The 17,386-nt window shown below is 46.4% G+C and overlaps 1 protein-coding gene across 1 annotated transcript; it reads right to left on the minus strand.

The window, feature by feature from the left end:
• Positions 1-444: 444 nt before the first annotated feature.
• On the minus strand, positions 445-16,761 carry RPA2 (replication protein A2). The gene is made up of 9 exons (XM_061560038.1): positions 16,611-16,761; positions 15,524-15,636; positions 13,551-13,652; positions 12,076-12,189; positions 11,056-11,130; positions 9,561-9,704; positions 8,752-8,853; positions 7,910-8,004; positions 445-643 (listed from the first exon to the last, which is right to left on the minus strand). The coding sequence occupies exons 1-9, from the start codon at positions 16,624-16,626 to the stop codon at positions 559-561; spliced, it is 846 nt and encodes a 281-aa protein (XP_061416022.1). The 5' UTR covers positions 16,627-16,761; the 3' UTR covers positions 445-558.
• Between the last annotated feature and the right edge of the window lie 625 nt (positions 16,762-17,386).

Consider the following 17,386-nt stretch of genomic DNA (forward strand, 5'->3'; position numbering starts at 1 on the left):
TGGGTAACAGAGACATGGGAGCATAGAAGTACAGCACAACATTAGATTTTGCTGCACTGCCCTCTGATGACAACACCTGCATGATGGACTCTGACGAGATCGGGCGGGTGCATTCCAGATTTGGATCATAGGCTTTGTGATGATAAAGAATCAACTGAACAAAACCGACTGAGCCCTGGAAAAGGGTCCCTGCAGAGAAAGAAAACGTTAACTAAGCGGGAACCCAAGCGAGACAAAAAAAAAATACCTCGCCTCTCTCTTCAACGTGCCTGACCACTTGTGCCAGCAACGTCCGTTGCCACCTCGAAATCACAATGGTGTTCTTAAACCTGCAAATGTGGCGGTGGTGGCAAACGCATTTTCAAACGCCAACAGTACAAGTCCTGTATGATGGAGGGTGCATAATTTTGGTCTCAAATAAAAGCAACTGTCTTGGGGGAAGGCGGTAAAATAAGTGTCCAACGTCTGTAAGTAAGTGACATCCCCCGTAACATCAACACGCCGGGCAGGGAGGGAGGCGGGTGAGGGAAGGCCAGCCGCAAAACTTTGTTGCTGTCCTCAATCCACCTCGGTGGACCTGAAGTGGTCGTCATCAATCGTCGAGTAAATATGCCCCTCGTTGCTGAGGAAGTCAATGGTTTGCCTGAAAAAAAAGCACAAGAAAAATAAACACATTAAAAACTTCAGATAAACAAGCGTTTTGTTTTGTTAATGCCCACAAGGAGCTGGGAGGCTGGTGGAAAACAGGACGATTGCAGCAAAGCAATCGTGTAATCTGGTGTTTGGCATTGGCCGATTACAGGAATTTATTTTGAATCTCTTTTCTCCGAAAGGTTAAACCTGAATGTTCAATCAGCTTCGTGTCATGCAACCTGCATGCCCAAGCAGCTTCTGTTCGGCCGGATAGAGGGGGCTAAACGGGTACGACACGGGCTGGAGAAGAGATGGACTGATGCGGTATGGGAGGATATGGAGCTGAGTGGACTTGCCGAAGAATGGTACAGCAGTATCAAGATGGGCCTCTGTGGAGGAGGCTCGTGAAGGACGCTACTGGGCAGTCGGAGACAGTCGCACTCCAACAACAACGAAGAGCAGAGGAGCGATGCTCACAACAACGAGCGGAGTGCCGGGCGGCTAATATGCAGAAAATTGGTCCAGCAGGAGGTACAGCTGGTGTATCTGCCAGACATCTCAGTCAGCCAACCCATGGTACCTGCTGAGTCTGTCCTGTGAGCTCCTACCAAGCGAGCCTTTGACACTTCACGTGGCCTCAAAGTGCACCTGGCCTGGCACAGGCGCTGTGGTGACATCACCGTCACGTAGTTGCGAATGGTGGGTATTGGTGTCATGTGATGAAGATTCCATTGGAATTAGTCACAGAGCAGTGCTACCCTTCGCGTTGGAGAACGACCCACAGAAGTCGACATCAGAGCTCCTATATCTCTTTTAAGCGATCTCTGGTTCACACAGTTGGGGGCAGCAATTTCCAACCCGCTCTGCCACCAAGAATCATGTTTGTCCCATTCATTAAACCGATAATTGTAATTCTCAGAGCTGGTATTTAGCCAAATTAAGTGCAGCACATAATTTACGTGATGAAATAGGTTTGTGTGTGTGTCAGCCCAGTCGATGGTGACCAGGCTGACACAATAAATTCAGAACCTGGTTTAAAATCTCAGGCGGCTATCTGGATTTGATCTCCGGATCTCAGTGGTGCCAACTCAGTACCAAAGAGCTCCGAGCCATCCCATGGTCACCCCTGGGGGATTATTTTCCAGGCGTTGGTCTCGGTAAACGTTTCCCCATGCGTGTTACGGATGCATGGCAAAAACAACTATGAGGACCTGCCAAATAAAAACCCATAACAAAGGACACCTGTTATTTTCAAATACCTTTCTAACGCCCTCGTCTTTCACAACACAGAAAAAGCTATGATTCTCAGCGTGAGATGCATAGCTGGATTATTTTTGTTCCAACTGTGATGATGGCGAGTGGAGACAGACGTTGTCATGTGCTTTTAGACAATGTCCGGAAGTCAATGGGGAGAAGGCTGTAAACAACTCTGGCTAGATGATGGTTATGAAGATAGTATTCGGGCAAAAAAAAAAGCAAGAGTATCAATAGCACGAGCGATGCAGAAGATGGACAGTCCCAGTTTTTTTTTCCCGTTTGAAACAGAACGTAAACAGCAGAGACAAAACTCAAGCCAATTGGGCCGAGGGGGTATTGTAACCTGGGGTTATCCAGCAGCTCGTAAAAATAAACCATTAAAAATAACAGGGCAACAGTAACAAATCCGCCGGAATACCACGGAGAAGCGCACACACACACGCACACACAGGCAAGGCGATACTCACGACCCGGGACTGTTAAACATCACCAGCAAGACGTGGGACAGAGGAACATTGGCAGGTTCCTTTCAGCACTAACTATAATTAAAGCAGCAAATGTCTTGTTTCCTTAATATAACTTCCGACCCAAGGATTGCGCCAAGCCTCCTGCAGTGCAAAGGAAAGCACAGCATCCTTTCACAGTCTCTCTGCTCGTCATGTGGACAGCGCAAACTTCTAAACGCAAGGTCAAAGACGAGTCGCCAATTAAAGGACTAAGCTGCGCCTGTTCAGTGTGTTGGTGGGGTGCAGGCAAAGCGGGAGTGTCTGCTGGTCGCCCCGCACAGTCCGTGTGACGTTTAGCTCCGTGCCCTTTGCCTCGCGTGTGTTGTTTCACCAGTCGTCTTCTTGTTGTTTCGTCCCCCCTCCCTGTTTAGATCAAAATGCGGTTCGCAACGTTCGGTGTTTTTCAAATGCAACTCGCATGAATGACGCTGCATAAAATAAAATGACCCGTTTCTACTTGTATTGTTATGTATTGCCATTTGTTTCATGTGCAGTACTCACATGAGCACAGATTTTTTTTGAAATATATATATAAAAAGAGAGCACATTACATCGATACACCCAGGCTTCGGAGCAGCATCAAGTTTAACAAACGACAAATGGAAATGTAATTAACGCTGCTTGTGGGGGTTATTCGACTATAATTGGGGGTCAGTGGGGGTTGGTGAATTGTACTGCACTGCCCTATGCCGCCAACCATTGCACCCAAAGAAAGCCCACAACAGCAGTCTTAAGCATAATGGCCACCCCCATCCCGAGCGCGCTCCAGGCACAAGCCTACTCAACCCTTTCCCGTCCCGAGAAAACTGCAAGTTGCAGGTTGGGTCCCCCCATTCATCTCCCAATCTCGGAACGCGCGAGTGGCTCAGCGTTAATTTGATTTAGAGAAGCATAGCACCGTTGTTTTTAAAGACATTGTACTCATTGCAGAGGACGGTAGCGACAAGACCGCACTATGCTAGCTGGTGCCAAACTGTGCCACACGCCCTCCCGCATGGCCTTGTGGAAGCCTCGGTACCGATAAAGTTATTTTATTTTAGTTTTCCTTCTGGTTTCGTTTTGATTAAGTACACGTACGTCATTTGAACGGAATTGGGAGAAAAAAAACTGGTGACGTACACATACAGTAATCGATACGGGAATGGGTAAAATTGGAAAAATCCATAATAACAATACCCCCTCAACTGCAAAACTCTAGTGGGTGGCCAATTAACTCCACGCACGACCCCCGCGCGAAAAAGATCTTAAAACTCAAGTCAGGGTTTCCTAGGTAATCAAAGAATTGAAATAACAAATTCCAACGACTAAATATGCCTCACAAGACAACTCCATTTAACTCCCTTTTTAACAGTAGGGCACCTTGAACACACCCAGCGGAAGGTGTGTTGCCGTGCAAGTTGCTGCGGTGCACCTCGGTATATTCCAAACACTCCGTTGCCGTGTTAATAGGGTTCAGTTACACACACACGGCACATGCAGCCAGCGACCTCCAATTTGGAAGTCCCACTGGCCCCCACCCCCCTTCATCTGGAACCCGTGACGTCTGCATCGATGGAAAATACAAGAATATCGCAAGGGCACGGGGAATGATGCATCCACAGCCTTCTATTTATGCCGCTTTCACTGCACGCGAGCCGGGTCTAACGATGCGCTACTGACGCACGACTTCTGTTACTCCTCAACATGTGACACCAAACTGACTACGTTAGGTGAAGCCAGGCGCTGCCACAAATTAGGCAACTTTGCAAGTGAAACAGCTCCAAATCACCCAATATAATCAGAATATGTATTTATACATGTACGGGGTGATATTTCTCAAGTAAGTATTGAGCGTTTTTCAGAGGGCATAGCTTGTTTATGGAACAAGGCAATGGTTTAACACAGACAAAACTCAATTCACTATCACCAACAGGGCAGCATGGATGAAAAAAATAAACCCATCTTTGTACATCAGACACCGTGGCACTTTGGGAGCATTTCTCCCTTGCGCAAGTAAAAAACCCTTTTGACTATTCTACTAATGATCACTCACATACTCTTTTGATTTTTTCGGTAAAGTCACGTAGATGAAAAAAAATAAGAATAGTAATTCTGCCTGTGGCTGTTCCTCCTGACGGAAGCTTGTGTTGCCTCTGAAACGTCGTGATTTAATTTAGTTGTTTACATTTTATTATTATTGTTTTCACTTACGTGACTTTACCGAAAGAACTAAAGAGTATGGATCCTTGCAGTCACGAAAACTTCAAATCTAGGATCACTCACATCTTTCGTATCGCCGATATCGTGGAACTGCCTAGCCTTACAAGTTCTGAGCCTGCAACAACACCATGCGCTGCTTATCCTTTTAACAAGTCCCCTGGGTCCTATCATAGGCAGAAACCTCTATTTGCACGCTTCCCTATTATTGTTTAGTGTGAGCGCGAGTTTCCATCGGGTCTCTGGCGACCTTGGCATCCCGACAGCTTTCGTAAAAGCACGCACAATGAGCACGGCAATTAACTCACTTTCCAGAATAGTTTATTTATTAATGGATAATTACCCGTGACATTTCTCTAAAAGCCTCGTGTTACTCATTCGTAAACGCCATGCATGCATACACGGGAGAGGCAAAAACATAATGAAAATGACTCTCAATCACAGAAGTTGAAACCTCAAAAATCAAATGGCTCTTAACCAATAAAAGGATGGTATACGCAGCGAGGCTGCTTGGCCCAGTCAAACAAAAGTTTTAAAATTAATGTAACCCTTTCCTGTTCCGATGACAAGTTTTTCTTCCGATTCCTTTCCGATGACATACGTGTACATAATCAAAACGAAACCGGAAGAAAAAATTAAATAGGTTTATCGGTACCAAGGCTCCAAAAAGGCCATGCAGGAGAGCGTGTAGCAGTTTGGCACCAGCTATCATAGAGTGCGGTCATGTCGCTGGAGTTATCTGCGGTGAGTACAATGTACCGTATTTAAAAACAACGGTGCTATGCCTCTTGAAATAAAATGATCAAAGTTCTGCTTCTGCAAGTTTAAAAAAACATGGCATTGGTGTCTGCATATTTGTGTGCACGTATCTGTATAAATGCCCATGACCAAATCGTAGCACGGAATGCACTCGATCTCGGAAGCCAAGCAGCTTTGAACCTGGATAGTACTTTGACGAGTGGCCACCATGCATAACAGGTGTTATAGACAGGGGACTGTGCACTGTACGACGCTCCAGAATCTATGCTCACCATCCTCGAACTGACCCGCACTGACCAGCGTGGTCAAGTAAGCTCAAACCCTCATAAACTCACTACGGTATAGAGTGAACCTCGTATAGCAGTGGAAGGACTAGACGCCCACACCGTACTTGTTTGACCATGCTTCACCATGCTGTACTATCTATACCATCTTAATATAAATACATATTTCCATTGGTACATTCTATCGAAATAAGCCGCGTTTCCAGGACTACCTCCACAACCCAGGCCCGAATGCGTAAGGGGCCAGGGATGACAGGGTCACGACCCCTTGCTCAGGCTTCTCACTTTACACAGGAAACCCCCTTCATGTTCACATCTCGGAGGCCACGCTGCCTTGGCCCCCACAGGGCAATTCTTTCCAATTTTACCCCTTCAACCCACCGTCAAACTGCCTCCCGACGATGCGTCAAACAAGCCCTCCCCGGGGGGTGTCGCGACAGCAGTCTCGGCATCGACTCGCCATGAATTCAGACTCGCGGCCAAAGCGCCAAACAATTACAGAACGATTCATCATTAAAAACTCTACGTGTCCACTCGCTCTACTGAAACCACCGTGATCGCAACTTCATGTTGATCCATTTATCGTTTTAGATAGAAGGCATTACACAAAACGATCGGTTCCTCTCGTGCAGACAAACACTAACCCCACAAAGTTATCTGTTGTGTAAGCCAACTCCTGTTAGGACTGTGAATAAACACGTGACTCACACGAAAAAAGTGCCCAATAAAAATAGGCACATAAAAAAAATACTTCAAAAACACCTTGAAGAGAATGAACCCTTGTAAATTAGGCACACGAGCTCATACAGCAAGCGAGTGTATGTAGCCTGCACGCTCCAATCACATCCTGAACGAATGTCATACAAACACGCCGCATACAAAAATAAACACATCATTTCTCTGGGACTGACTCTTCTAAGCTCGTGTGTACACACAACTCTCTGAAGGCTTAGGGGAACTTATTATTATATCCATTCTTACGGAGCATTACAAGTAAAAGTGAATTTAAGCGTCTCCACATCAAAATACAAATGTTTATCTTCCACTGGTCTATTGGCTTTCCAGACCTATATTAGTTTGTTTTAATTGAGAATAACATTTGGCATCCCAGCAGCATGTTACACTGACTCTGCTGATGAGACCCATAAGGTTAAAATCGGTCCAGAGGTCACTTGCTTAAACAAATGCTGCTTAATAATATTGGCCTGGAATGCAAATTATATGCCGATGGACTAAAAATCTATTTTATTTACACGTGGAGACACGGAACAAAGTTCTTTAACGGCTTGCCGCGCTTGCACTCAAGTGATTGAAAGCCGAACATCTCCAGAGCGATCGCTAGATCCGGGCTTTTACAGACGTACACGGTGGACCTTTAAATAGCCCAACTTCAAGTCTGCAATGCGTGTGCAAAAATGTGCAACGCTGCAGCGCTAACTAGGGCAGAGGTTACGACATTCACCCCAACTGCGCCTGCACTCTCAAGCTCCCATGATTGCGATGATCCGAGAAGACAATCCAGTCCTCTTTGTTCAGGCTGCACGGGTGCTGCGTCGTGCGCACACGATTACCTTGCACACGCACGTTCCAAGTGCGTATATTCAGGCGGCAGTTACTGTGAGATAACACCAGCTTTGAGCTTTCACTGTGGGTGGGCCATGTGCGCTGGGCTTAAGGGATGTTGCTATTCATGCCACCCCATGCCCCCAGTGGTTTGATGAATTGTCACGGTTTGAATGTATTATTCTTTTTACCCATTTTTTACCATTCTACAGTAGGTGGATTAAGGGGTTGAAAAAAGTAAATTATCAAATTCATTGTGCGGCCCATCCGTGGGGAGAATATATACAATAACGCTTAAAAGTTTATTTTGTTTAACCAAGTGAGACGTCAAGAGACCCGGATGAGTCATTTGCAAGTGGCCTGTGCTAGCAAAAACGACAAAAGCACTGCAGTGAAGTAGCAAGTTTTAACACGACACTCCTTGAATTGCTACTTACCTCGTGTACATGCATGTGTGTGTGTCTAGAGCTCAACCGGTCCTTGGACCCTCCTAGGTCAACTCAGCCTTAAATGAGTACTGCGTGCAATGTGTAAACATCAGCATTGGAGAGACAAAGGAGGTAAAGGGGGGAGTGGGGGGGGTGGTGGTTCTGGCCACACCACCCCATTGCGTGCATTACCGGCCTTCATATGTGTTCATGAACAGCACTGTGCCCAACAGCCTGTACTGCTAAGGGTTGTTTATTTTGGTGGTGTGTAGAGCTCACTCACTTGAGTAAACCGGAGTTCATGGCAGGGATGCGACTCTTCAGCTCCTGCATGCTCATGCCCTCCGAGCTGTGGCAGCTCCGGATCACAGTGAGCACCTGCGTGGGAAATAATACAATACAATGTGGATTTATATAACATCTGTGACTAGCTCTTAAGGCGCTGTACAGAAACAGTCGAGAAATTTATATTCGATTGAGGAGGTAGTCAGTCACAGTCAGAGCACAAAAAGAATGTCTCGATCCTGGACTCTAACAGGGTCAAGGGAGTCCATAGCACAGATGGCTGGAGGAAAGGAATTCCAAATAACTGGGAGCAGCAGTGGAGACAGAAGAGCCATCTCCCACTGAGCAAAGATTGACTGGGGGCTTCGATATCGCCTTGGTTGCTGGAGCGGAGTGCGAAGTGGGAAATAAGGTGGGTTGGTGAGAGGGGATATGTAGGAGAGTGTGTGGAGGGAATCAGGTAGATCTGAGGGGAGATGCAGGAGTATGGAGAGAAGTTGGGTGAGATGAGAGGATATGTAGGAGATTTTGGAGGGCAGTAGACTGAGATAATAGGGGAGCTGTATGATAGGTAGTGGAGGAAAGTAGAGTGAGATGAGAGAGATAGGATAGTGCATGGAAGGGAGTAGAGTGAGATAATCGGGGAGAGTTAGGAGAGTACATTAAGGAGAATAGAGTGAGATGACAGAAGAGAGTGAGACAGGGGTTCATGAAGGACCTTGAAGACGGAGATGGCCATATGGATTAAATCAACGAGAGATGGAAAGGATAAATGCATCACAGAAACGTGTTGACATCCAGGGTCGCGCGATGCGAGCGCTGCGGCAAGGTTTCTCTCACCTTGGTCTGGTGCTGCGCGAGTCCATTGTCCGCGCGCAAAGTCCCGGCGGCTGACTGCTTCAAGGACGTGTTCAACGGCATAGACGTTGTCACTGCAATGGACTGCAAGACAAACGCCGCACGTCCCGCCTTGGAACGGAGTCCCAAAACCCATCCACACCCATAGCCCAGCCAAAAACTCTTAATCAGCTGCACTGTCGCCAAGATGGAACGATGGATCACCCATCGAGCAAGTACTGAACCACTGAATGTAAATGATAACAATATACACGTCCTGGGCTCTGCATTAACTTTGGACATTCCCGTTAGTGGATTGTTCAATTTACATTCACTCCATTTTGCCCTGATGGGGGCAATGACGTTATAAAATCAAGGTTATGGAGAATTCACTCATGAAAATGAGCACATACCTTCAAATTGAAATGACTGCCAAATGTGTAAATGTAAAAAAAAATGTAATTGGCAACTTAATCCACTTAGAAGCAATTGACAGCACATTTGACCAAAAAAAAAATACAAATTGTCAAGAGAATCTCGTTCAGGAGTTGAGATAAAGTTTTGGGAAGGCCGCTTTAATGTGCTGATAACCACAAGCCTTTGCTCCTACCACACAGAGACACAGTTTACGAGGTTACAACAGCCATGTCAAGAGATTGAGATTCTGGTTTTAAACCTGGCAGCTACCTTCATTAAATTGTTTATAAATGCAGTGAGTTGACGGTTTTTGTGGTCCACGGTTCCAGGAAGGTTGGGAATCACTGGCGTGTAGGCTATACTGATTGTTATCTTGCGTGTGTACTGCGTGTGACCCCCAGCTCCAACTCACGGCAGCGGCCTGGGACGGGCGGCTTGCCCAGAGCCATGTGAGAGTGCACCACCTCCAGGATGTGGCACGTCAGCTCATTCATGTCCTCCAGTGGCAGGATCTTAAACGCCACCAGGCTCTTCTTGTTCTGCACCGAACAAGAAATGGCACAAGATCAGTTACCGCGTGATGCCGCTGCTCCCCACGCTGCCTTCGATGTCACGTCGTCATTCAACCGCCCACCCTACTTCACCACAGCGGTCAGCGCGGGGTGGTTAAGAAGGGCAGCGTATAGATGCGAGAGCAAAGAGGGACAGTACAACAATTAATGTTGCTGCACTGCACTGTGCCCCTCAATGTAGCACAACTCTACTGCAGCCCATAACACCTGTTTCAAAGGTGGTGGACCATTCAAGCAAGTGCAAACCTGCTTAGCTTCCCAGATCTTATTAGATCAGGTCCATTCCGGGTGATTTGGTCATCGGCCATTTGCGTACGGCGTGACGCAGCGACAAGAAAATACACTTTTGAGCGGCAACAAATGTTATAAATTGATATCTAGGTTCTTTGGCCATTTAACTGCAATTCAGCAAACTCATGAGACAAGCAGGAAAGATGATGCAGAGGACACAATTCTTGCATGCTACTTACATGTACCACTACAGAGGTGGCAGAGTAAAGAGATGCATTATTTTAAGCGATAACAAAGCAAATTCATTATCAGGTCCAACTGGAGTTAATGTGACTCCAGCACCCTCCTGGGTCGATAAAATAAGTACCAGTTTGTTGATAAGTCAACAGTGGTTGTCTTTAGAATACTCGCCCCCACAATAGGAATGAGGAATTTCCACCCTTGGCTCAAGGTTGTTCATGGGATATGAGCACCGCATCAATGTCCATTTGAGCAGGAAATCACTTCTGACAAGGGAGTCAAAATTCACTCCATCCCAGTTTTATGCTCATAACCACAGTTAATGGAAAACTGAACTTGATGACAACCATCACATTATTGTGCTAGAACAGAAACATTTTCAGCCGGTGCATACTGCTGGATATGACGTATGGATTACGTGGCCGACCAAAAAAAAAAGGAAACGTTGAAAAGTGCGCAAAGAAGCATGGAGAGGTGCATGCTCAGGATTTACAGTGAGAATATAGGAAGAGGAACACATTGTATCAGTTGGCAAGCGAAAGACGTCATATTGCCTGTTAAGAAAAGGAAGTAGGCATTGAATGGCATCGCTACGAGGGATGATGGCCAATGGACGAGACAGGTGATGGAACAGCTAAGGAGAGAATGCGCCCAATAGTACAACAGGAGATGGAGTGACGAAATCAGCTCTCGTGCAAAGGCAAGAATGATAACGGCACCGCAGGCCCATGGGAGGCATTGAACGCATGGGGAGGTTTCCATCCAGCAGTGCATACACAATGGCTAACGATGACAATACGTCATGCACATTTTCATAATGACGATCACAGAAAAGCTTTAAACGTACCTGAAAAGAGCGCAGGTGGCCAACGACCCTGACGTACGTCCCAGGCGGCACAACATTATTCTCGTTAGTGTCCTCCTACAAAGGGAATTCAATTGGCAACAGTTATCAAGAGGAACTTTACTTGCTGCAATAAAACAAGATGGGTAAGGAGGGGGAGGGTGGTGGAGGGGAGCTTGCTTAATCACCACAATCGAACAATTAGCATTGCAGCCTAATGTACCCTCGTAACAAGGCCAAGAGGTGATAATGGCCAATTCCAACAATGCCACAATGCTACCAGGATTTCCTCCCTTGTGCTTTTGTGCAGTTGACACCCGAAACTATTAAAAATAATTATTTTTTTACCAGCTCTTGTTCAGAAACGACCTGGTCACAAATAATAGCTCAAATAAGTTGAATATCACGTGAAAATTTTGGAGCCAAATACTCTAAATGGATGTTTCTGAATGTGGAGGGAAAAACCGGAGGACCCGGATTAAAATCCACACGACCACGGGGAGAACATGCAACCTCCAAATATATAGGCGTCAGGGTCGGGATCAAACCCATGACCTCCTGCATACTAGGCGAGGGAGTTAACATCTCATCACCGCAACACCCAACCTCTAACATCTGCCTTTACAGATTATCTTCATCGATGTGTGAAAAATATATTATAAATGTTAAATAAATGAAAGAGACAGGAAGAGACAGAACACACCAGACGGACAACACAAAAGAGAGAGCAAATACGAGACGTAAAATAACTCTATTCTTAAGTTGAACCATGACATGAAATTTCCGTATGGGCAGATGATTTATTACATGTAGGGCTTATTTTCAGCCAGGCCTATATCCGGGTAAACGACCCAGAATATATTTCCGCACCTGGCACACCACATTCATCATACCTCTGGCTATGACTATGGCTACGACTGCAGTCCACAAACAACCTGGAAAAAAATGCAGTAAAAAAACACTAAGCCCTGGTCACACACCAATAAAAACTTTCAAAACCGATGGTGGCGAGTGAGCACTTACATCGGCGTCTACCCACTGGCGTACATCCAGCGGGTCACATGTCATGTCGTCCACCTTGTACAGGATGTTCGTGGGCGACTTCTCTGCCTGACGTACCAGCCCCACCATGGTCACCTGCAAGGAGGGGCCAACGGCCAAGAGGGTTAAAAAACAGCGACGTCGTGAAATCCAGACTCGGGCTCCTGGTACCACTCAAACTCCCTACTTCTCGATCCCTGGGTCTTTTTCGTGACCATTTGTTCGTGCTGCCGCAATGCATCATCACTGCCTCCAAGCTGTTTGCATTCTCCTTACCTGATCTGTTCCTGCCACCCCCCCCCCTTCTTGTTCCAAACGTTAAGGCTGCATGCCAAGCTGAAGGACGGTTCTGCCACTTTCAGTTAGGGGTATCCTGGAAATATTGATAACGCACAAATGTACTGTTGCTGGCTGTTTTGCATTTTGGGTGTTTGGACCTGTGCTTAGAAAATCGAATTATTTCAAAAAGTAGGGTTAAGCTGAGAGTAGAAAGATTAAATGGATTGAATACTTAAGTTAATTATTCAGCCATCTGTGGGAATGATATATAAAAATTGGATTGTAAATCGTTCCTAAACCCAAATATGGGTTTTTATAAAATATATCCATGTCAGTTATCAGGTTTGTCCAAGACATCCCCCAATTGTTTGGAACTTTGGGATTAACTTTACAGCAAGGTCAAATCCTAACTGGGACTGTCAGAAGCTCGGAATTGTAATACTTTTTTAATCTAATGCGAGCGTACACATTACACGCACGTGCTATTAACAGCTACAAACCAAAAGATAATAATATGCATGCATTATTGACTTTTACTGTCTACTCTTGTTTTCAGAATATTAAAAACTAATGTGCAGGGTCAAATAAATCGTATTTGTTCCAAAGGCCCCCACGTTAGCATTGCCAAGTCCCGCACTTGTCTTTACCCACTCTTATACTCCCCTTCGCTCCTCCCTGCTAGTCAAACACGAATTCTAGGAATTAAGTATGCCCCCTACTGGTCACTCATAGTTGAAGCACATATGAAATAGTCAATGCTCATGCCCAGCAAAGGCTTCGTAGAAAACCACCCATACCGTGTCGGTCTCGGCCTAGCTTGGCACGTTTGTGCCAAGGGTAAAAGCGGCATCAGTAGATCAACTTTGGACAAGCAAGCTCAGTTGTTGGGGTGTCACCGTGGCAAGATGTTAACTACCTCGCCTGGTATCCAGGTTATGGGCTCGATTCCGATCCTGATGCCTGTACAATTGGAGTTTGCATGCTCTCCCCGTGGGTGCTTGGATTTTCCTCCACATTTAGAAATATGCGTTCAGAAAATGTGGCTGCTGTAAATTTCCACATGATAAGCCACTTCGTTGAGCTATCATTTGTGGCCAGGTCACTTCTACAAAAAAGAGCTATGTAGCTCAGTGAGCCTAACCTGGTAAAATTTATTGTTTCATAGTTTAATCAATTACCTGGTTGAGGTCGATATCACCGAGGCAGAACATGTCATCATTCTGTTGCGCGGCCATGAGCTGAGCCCCGGTGCAAGGAATCAAATGCTGCACGCGCGGCCTCTGTGGGTAAAATTTGAAACACACGTGCGCACGGGAGGGGGGCGGTAAATCACCGTCGTGATACACATGACCTCCGCGGTAACATTTACTCATGATGCAACACCGGGTGCTTACGAAAAAGCGCATGACTTTAAACGTGTGAACTGATCCGAGGAATTCTCGCCACTGGAATGACATCTCTCTCTCTCGGCCTCTTATAGCAGCTTGAGCTCACTGTCTGCTCCGTGGGGGCTCTGTGGGAAGTGAAACAGTAACCTTGTGCAAGAAGCAATGGGGCACATGCTTTTCTGATTATACGTTGTGTAATAATAATGCAGGGTGGGGGGCAGCAATTCAGTGGTTGGTGCACTGCATTATGAAGCCCGATAACAAAGTTTTGATTCCCTGCCACAACTAACATCAGAATCAAGTGATATCTGAAATGGATCTGAATGCACGCTGCCCACCAACCCACCCGCCTTCAACAACCTACACTGACCAGCTTCGTGATGTATAATCAAATAACCCCATGACTCACAATGAGTTTCAAAACTTGTTTTTAGGAGGGCCCTGCATTGAGAAGTTTGGATAATTTATTTTCAGAGTTTGTGTGTGGGAGGAAACAGAAGTACTGGAAGAAAACCACCGATGCAGTGTACTTGAATAAAACTCAAGATCACTCCGAGTTCGCAATCCATAATGGTGTACTGCCATCTCCTGGCCACATCACAACCTAGCGAGGTAGGGAATATCCCAACCTGTCAATCCACCAAAAACGTTGCATCTATATTGATTAATTACACGGTGCCACCCTGTCCAACTGAAGTAATTGGAATGTTAACACAATTAGGAACAAAACGTTATTTAAATACGCAATGCTTTGTAACTGAACTTTCAAGACAATAGAGTATTTTCAACACATCAGAATGTGTTGTATACAACTATGGTATCCAGCGTAAAACCTGCCACCTCTGATTATAAAGGCAATCACCTGAATATGCACCTGTTGTTTATTTTTTCTGCTAATAACCATCAATGATCAATCAACTTCTGGATGGAGACCCCCTCAAGTCATCACCAAGCCTCAGTCCTGCGATGCAACGATCCGCGTAGCACCTTGACATGAGCTGATTTAGTTTCTCCATCTCTGCAGTGGACAGTCTATCGAGCACATTCTCTCCTTTGGTTGTCAGTCCGCCATTATTCTCGACCATTGGACATCAGTTCAAGTGATGTATCGTGCCCAAGCCAACTTATTTTTCCTTCCTGTCGACGTATCTCGAACTTGTGTACGTTTAATTACCAATTTGTTCCTCTTTGTGTCTCCCAGTGTAAATCTAAGTGTGAACTTGAGCGTGATATTTGGCACAATTTTCAGCCGGTTGCAAAGTCTGTGTCAATGTCCATGTTTCTGAAAATAGCTCCTTCATGCGAGAAACGTTTGAGTCAGAATTTTTTTTCCATTAAGGTATTGTACTGGGATGATTGGCAAATTCCTGAATGCTAAATTTTCTTGAGGGATGGAACCAGAGTAATCGGGAGGAAACCAAGCAATCTACATGTTTCCAGACCCGGGCACCACCGTAAAACCTCAACAAAATGTACGTGTGGACTACCACGCACCAACACATTGAAAAATTAAGATTGCTCATCAATAACGAATGCCATAAACCAGCAGATTTAGTCAATAGGCAGCTAAGTTTATGAGTTTTGAATACATTCTCAATGGTTGTAAAATGGGCCAGTAAAACAAGGGCGTTTGGTGAAGAAAAAAATATCTGCAAAAGTTATGTGGGCCATGGCAATTGCAAACCACCAGTGTTTTTCACAGACCACATGTTTTTCCTCAACACATTTACACATCACGAATGAGCTCGGCTCCGAACACGTACCCGGGTTCGCTCGCTGTTCTGCGTGGAGCCAGGAGTTCCAAACCCCCCCTGAGATTGCATGTATCCCCCCCCTCCACCTCCTCGGCCAGAGTCTGCAAATCCTCCATCGTAGCCTGGTTGGTTGGGCGGTAGGGGGGGGGGAGAAAAAAACACACACGAGCGGTCATGTACACAAGGCAAGAGCTACGTCAAACCACACGGTCGTGATACACAAAATGATTCGTACAAAGAGTCAATAATTCCCAATATTTATGCAAACTATGTACACAGATTGATACGATAGAGGCTACGTAAGAAAACAAATCTGTTCATTATTATTACACCGCAAAGAAATGCGTGTGTACATTGAAAAAGAAATGCAAACAAATGTATCGGCCAGAGTTTGTCCACTGCCGGACATCCTTCCTCCCTCTCGCAACAATCCTGTTCCGACAGTCGCACCACGGGGGGTTCATTTAATCGCTCCATCTCCTCGGCGGACGTGTTGCGCCCAACACACAACCACCCACCAACCCTGCCACCATCACGGTTGCTGCTGCTGCTGCCACCCAGCACGACAGCATTTCAAACCATACCATGCATCGTTATAAGGTGGGGGCTTGGGCAAATGGTAGGTCTGAGAGGAACGAGGTAGTTGCAAGCGAGAGAAAGCGAGAGAACACGTCCCCGGGGTAACAACCGGCACGGAGATGAAGCCGCGGTCGGCAATCAATTCTACCACTCGACCGTCCGAGATGGCGACAGCTCCGGATTGGGTCACGCTTGATGGCGATTACTTTTTGTATTGTCATTAACTATAATGACGCGCCACTGAGACAAAGTACACATTTGCAACAAATAATCGCCGTAAAATAACGACGGCGTAACAAACACTGTGTAAACAACGTGTATATACAACAATGAGATTAACGTAGCCGCGGCCCTGTTTGACAGGCGAGCCTTGGGCCTTGTGGATCGCCGCTGCCGCCACGCACATTACTTATCAACAACAGTTACTCTTCACGATACCTCCCGTCAGCGTCGAGGTATGTTAGTGTTGTTTATCACTGCTGTTTACTGTTGTTATTGTTGTGGAGTTGCCACTCACCCTGATCGTTCCACATGGCGATCACAACTCCGATCTCTCAAAAGCGCGGGAAACTCGCGCGCAACCCTCAGCACTGCAGCGCGAAGCCCCGCCCACCGAGCCGCCGTCCGCCAATCACACCGCGTCTCACCCACCGAGCCGCCAGTCCGCCAATCACATCTCGAGAACCTCTCTCGAAGGAGGCGCGCCCACTTTACTCGGCGGCCAATCAACTCCCTGCCCCGCCGAAGCCCACACCGACGACGACGGCCAATCACTAACGCTCGCGCACCAAACTCAGCGACCAATGAAATGTGGAGAAAACTGGAGCGCGCGCACGCACGCAAGCGCCTCGACGGGCCCCGCCTTCTCCACCCAGAGAACCAATCACAGCATCGTAAATTTGCATTTAAGACTGGGCCACACGAGGCTGGGTACCGCACGTGATTATAAAAAATGGCGAATTTTTTTGTTTTATGCCAGACCAGAGGCTTACATCTCACTCGGTACGGTCCGTTTTCAATTTAAAACGCATTATTAGGCGACAATGCGTCAAGAGCGGTGCGCAAGCACGAACAATAATAACTCCTAGCACATGAAGGATGGGCCGTTGCTCTAAACGTCGCCTATTGAAGCATTGCGTCGAATTTTCCAACTTTAATAAACTTGGGACGACGATCCGTCGATCGCAAGCTATTTTCACGCTTGCGATATATGCTCCAGGCGTATGCATTGGCGCCACGGGGGCAAGATGTTAACAACTGTGTACCTCGCCTGGTATGCAGGAGGTCGTGTGT

This window comes from Lethenteron reissneri, chromosome 26 (genome assembly GCF_015708825.2).
Source record: "Lethenteron reissneri isolate LAM-NWPU_2019-01 chromosome 26, ASM1570882v1, whole genome shotgun sequence".
Taxonomy (NCBI): Eukaryota; Metazoa; Chordata; class Hyperoartia; order Petromyzontiformes; family Petromyzontidae; genus Lethenteron; species Lethenteron reissneri.

Coding starts and splice junctions, on each gene's coding strand:
- RPA2 (XM_061560038.1), bottom strand. Junction 13,653..15,523: donor AGAACAGCGAGCGAACCCGG/GTACGTGTTCGG, acceptor TTTTACCCACAG/AGGCCGCGCGTGCAGCATTT. Junction 9,705..11,055: donor GCCACCTGCGCTCTTTTCAG/GTACGTTTAAAG, acceptor TGTTCGGTGCAG/AACAAGAAGAGCCTGGTGGC.